The sequence below is a fragment of the Nanorana parkeri genome, unplaced genomic scaffold (assembly GCF_000935625.1).
Source record: "Nanorana parkeri isolate BGI_ZX_2015 unplaced genomic scaffold, ASM93562v1 scaffold3298, whole genome shotgun sequence".
Taxonomy (NCBI): Eukaryota; Metazoa; Chordata; class Amphibia; order Anura; family Dicroglossidae; genus Nanorana; species Nanorana parkeri.
In genome coordinates, this window is record NW_017309566.1 from 11,457 (window position 1) to 15,194 (window position 3,738).

Genomic DNA, 3,738 nt, shown 5'->3' on the forward strand with positions numbered 1-3,738 from the left:
TCCTCTCTCTCTCTCCTGGCTGTCCCTCCTCTCTCTCTCTCCTGGCTGTCTCTCCTCTCTCTCTCCTGGATGTCCCTCCTCTCTCTCTCTCCTGGATGTCCCTCTTCTCTCTCTCTCTCCTGGCTGTCCCTCCTCTCTCTCTCTCCTGGCTATCTCTCCTCTCTCTCTCTCCTGGCTGTCCCTCCTCTCTCTCTCTCTCTCCTGGCTGTCTCTCCTCACTCACCCTCCTGGCTGTCCCTCCTCTCTCTCTCTCTTGGCTGTCCCTCCTCTCTCTCTCTCTCCTGGCTGTCTCTCCTCTCTCTCTCTCTATCTTTCTCTCCTGGCTGTCTCTCCTCTATCTCTCTCCTGGCTGTCCCTCACACAGCGAGGGGCCGCCCTTCCCCCCCTTCCTGATCTCCCAGCATCAGCTCTGAGAGCTCCTCATAGATCACCATCTACCTTATGGGCCCCCCTGCCGTAGAGTTTCTCATTGTGAAGTGGCATCAGCACTACAAATACACAATCTGTATGAAGACGTGACGATACAATACAATGTATTTCTGGGAAGTTTTACTGAGAAAGACAAAAAAAAATACTAATCTGTGCAATTGATTCTGTTACCTGGAAACAGCGGTGTATTTAACATTGGTGCTGCCCTAGGCAATGCAGAGCCTCGCGGCAGATACGCCCCTGCCTGGAAACACTATTAGTGAAGCTTCTCCTGTGTTTGTTTTAATAGAAAATGTAAATCACAATATTGTTCTTTGATGTTTATTACTTCATTATTTTTTTTTAGTTAGTAAGTTATTATTGCTATTCAAATCTATGCAGATGACATTTCCTATTATATGATTGGCTGAGCCAATCAGTGAGGTAGTACAATCCTCGAGTCTATGATTGGCTGAGCCAATCAGTGAGGTAGTACAATCCTCGAGTCTATGATTGGCTGAGCCAATCAGTGAGGTAGTACAATCCTCGAGTCTATGATTGGCTGAGCCAATCAGTGAGGTAGTAAAATCCTCGAGTCTATGATTGGCTGAGCCAATCAGTGAGGTAGTACAATCCTCGAGTCTATGATTGGCTGAGCCAATCAACTTCATTATTTTTTTTTAGTTAGTAAGTTATTATTGCTATTCAAATCTATGCAGATGACATTTCCTATTATATGATTGGCTGAGCCAATCAGTGAGGTAGTACAATCCTCGAGTCTATGATTGGCTGAGCCAATCAGTGAGGTAGTACAATCCTCGAGTCTATGATTGGCTGAACCAATCAGTGAGGTAGTACAATCCTCGAGTCTCTATGTACGACGTACATATTGAACCTGAGAAGGTTTCACTTCCATCGCTGTTGAGTAAGAAAGTTGCCTCTGTATTTCATACTAGACATGTGCGATTCGTTCCGTTCCGAATCGAAATTCGGACGAATTTTCGGGAATTCGGACATTCGGATGTATCCGAATTCCGAATGACAGACATAACGAATGCAAACGAATCCGAATTTCCTTTTCCGAAATCCGGTAGCGGTAGTTCGTTCGAAAGTTCGTTTCGTTTTCTGTTCTTATTCGTTTCTTATTCGTTTTGTATTCGTTTCGTTCGTGACATTTGAGGGGGGAAAATATTTTTCTCCTTCTCTAATGTCACTTTGCTGCAAACGAACGAAACGAATAAGAAACTAAAACGAAACGAACGTTCGTACTAATGCTACCGAATTTCGTCCCAATCCGAATTCCGAATCCGAATTGACTTTCACACCCGAATCCCGAAAAACGAAATAACACAAATCCGAATTTAAAACGAAACTAAACGAAACGAATTTTTTGGCAGTGCACATGTCTTCACATGTCACATGTCTACTTCATACTATGGAGTCATTGTTTTCCTGATGAAGAAACTTAACTGGTTCTGAAACGGGTTGTAACTTTCCTCAGTGGTTCTGCTTTCTGACATGCCTTCCTCCTCACCGCACTTGTAAAGATTATCGGTTATCGGAGTTGTCGTATCCTTTCTTTCAGCTCCAACCAGACTGGCCAATCTCCTCTGACCTCTCTTATCTATAAGACGTTTCCTTCCGCACAACTGCCGCTCACCGGATGTTTTTTTTTTGTCTTTCGTACCATTCTGAGTAAAGTCTACAGAACGTTGTGCGTGAAAGTCCCAGAAGATCAGCAGTTACAGAAATGCTCAGACCAGCCCATGTGGTACCAACAGTGCGAGGACTGCTGCGTCCCTGGAGCGTTCACACCCACGGAGATCACATTTCTGCGTATTAATGTGAACATAAAATGAAGCTCCTGACCTGTATGTAGTCCCCGCCCCCGAGGAGCTTACAATCTAAGGTCCCTGTCTCACATACATACAGGAGCCGATTAACCTTCCAGCATGTCTTTGGAGTGTGGGAGGAAACCGGAGTTTCCCGGAGGAAGCCCACACAGGCACAGGGGAGGACATGCAAACTCCTCACAAATGGCGTCCTGACTGGGATTTGAACCTGGGACCCCCAGTGCTGCAAGGCTTTGGACTATTATGGAGTCATTCAAGAGTATTATAGTCACAGGACGGGTATTTTTTCTTTAAATAATATTTATTAAATTCACATTTTGAGGAATCCATAAAAATACAAAGCAGATATAAAGAACAGATAAAACTTTCAAACACAAATGTTTGTCCGCGGTCCGGATGTGCGAGGTCTGTGAAGGTTCATTCCTCCGGGTCACATGGTATATCTGTACAAAACACATCAAGGCAACTGGACTCGCTGTATTTTTCTAGAAGAACGTTTCGCTGGTCATCCGACCAGCTGCCTCAGTTCAGAAGTGAAATGATAAAAGCTGGTCGGGTGACACGCTAAACGTCTTCAAGGAAAATACAGCCGATTTATTTCACAGATACCGATGCGTGATGTCACGGGTCAGCTGCTGCTGCTGGGTCGGTCCGCGATGTCTCTTTTCTGGTCATAAATGAGAGCGTCCTGTGGGGGAGATGATAAGGAAATGATCAGGATTCCGTTTCTTATATCGTCAACCAAAAGAAAACGGCAGGAAAGTTCAGAGCAATGCTAACAGGTCACGTACCTACAGGAGGATTATAAATGCAAGAGGTACGTCTTTCGCTTTTAGGACGCATCTCTTACGTCCTGCTCCTTTCCCCCACGAGTGCCGCTCCCTCCCCCGCCACCGCCGGCAGTCACAGTGACAGCCAGGAACGGCTTTGTAGGGTCGAAAATCGAGAGCCGCCCCAGTGTATAATGACACCTGCAGATGGTCTGTAAGTGTCACTGAGTAACTACAATGATTCACTGAGAGCCCCGAGACTGTTCACACAGCTAATTGTTCCTTCCAATGATCCAATCATGTGCAGATTAGATATGTAACCAGGGATTGTCTTTTCACAGGATTGGATAGTTGAAGTGAATCTTTAAATAATTCCTTGTGTGAACATTCTTAAAGGAGAACTACGGGGGCGGGGCTTTCCCCCATAGTTCTCCTCAGGGACACAAACTAGCGTCCTCCCGTCACCCTAGGCTCAGTATATAGGGAGCTACAGCTCGCGGTATACCGAGACCGCCGCAGCCGGAGCGGATCCCGACAATTATGTCTGGATCCGCCCAGCTGCGTGAGTGACAGCTGGCTCCTCCTATCTAGAGCTGTACCCGCCCCCTCCCCCGTCGGTTCAGCCAGTCAGCGCTGAAGGATCGGAGCGGGGAGGGGGAATCCAGCCCCTCCCCTGTCACGGCAGAGAGCCGTGAAAGGATCGAGAG

The 3,738-nt window shown here is 46.6% G+C and overlaps 1 protein-coding gene across 1 annotated transcript in view; it reads right to left on the bottom strand.

Moving 5' to 3' along the window:
• Positions 1-2,863: 2,863 nt before the first annotated feature.
• The window catches only part of LOC108803013 (phospholipid scramblase 1-like), a 21,109-nt gene continuing 20,234 nt past the window's right edge, over positions 2,864-3,738 (bottom strand). Inside the window, exon 9 of the mRNA XM_018574865.1 lies at positions 2,864-2,949. Within this exon, the coding sequence (XP_018430367.1) occupies positions 2,890-2,949 (60 nt within the window). The 3' untranslated portion in view covers positions 2,864-2,889. The remainder of the gene's footprint in view (positions 2,950-3,738) is intronic.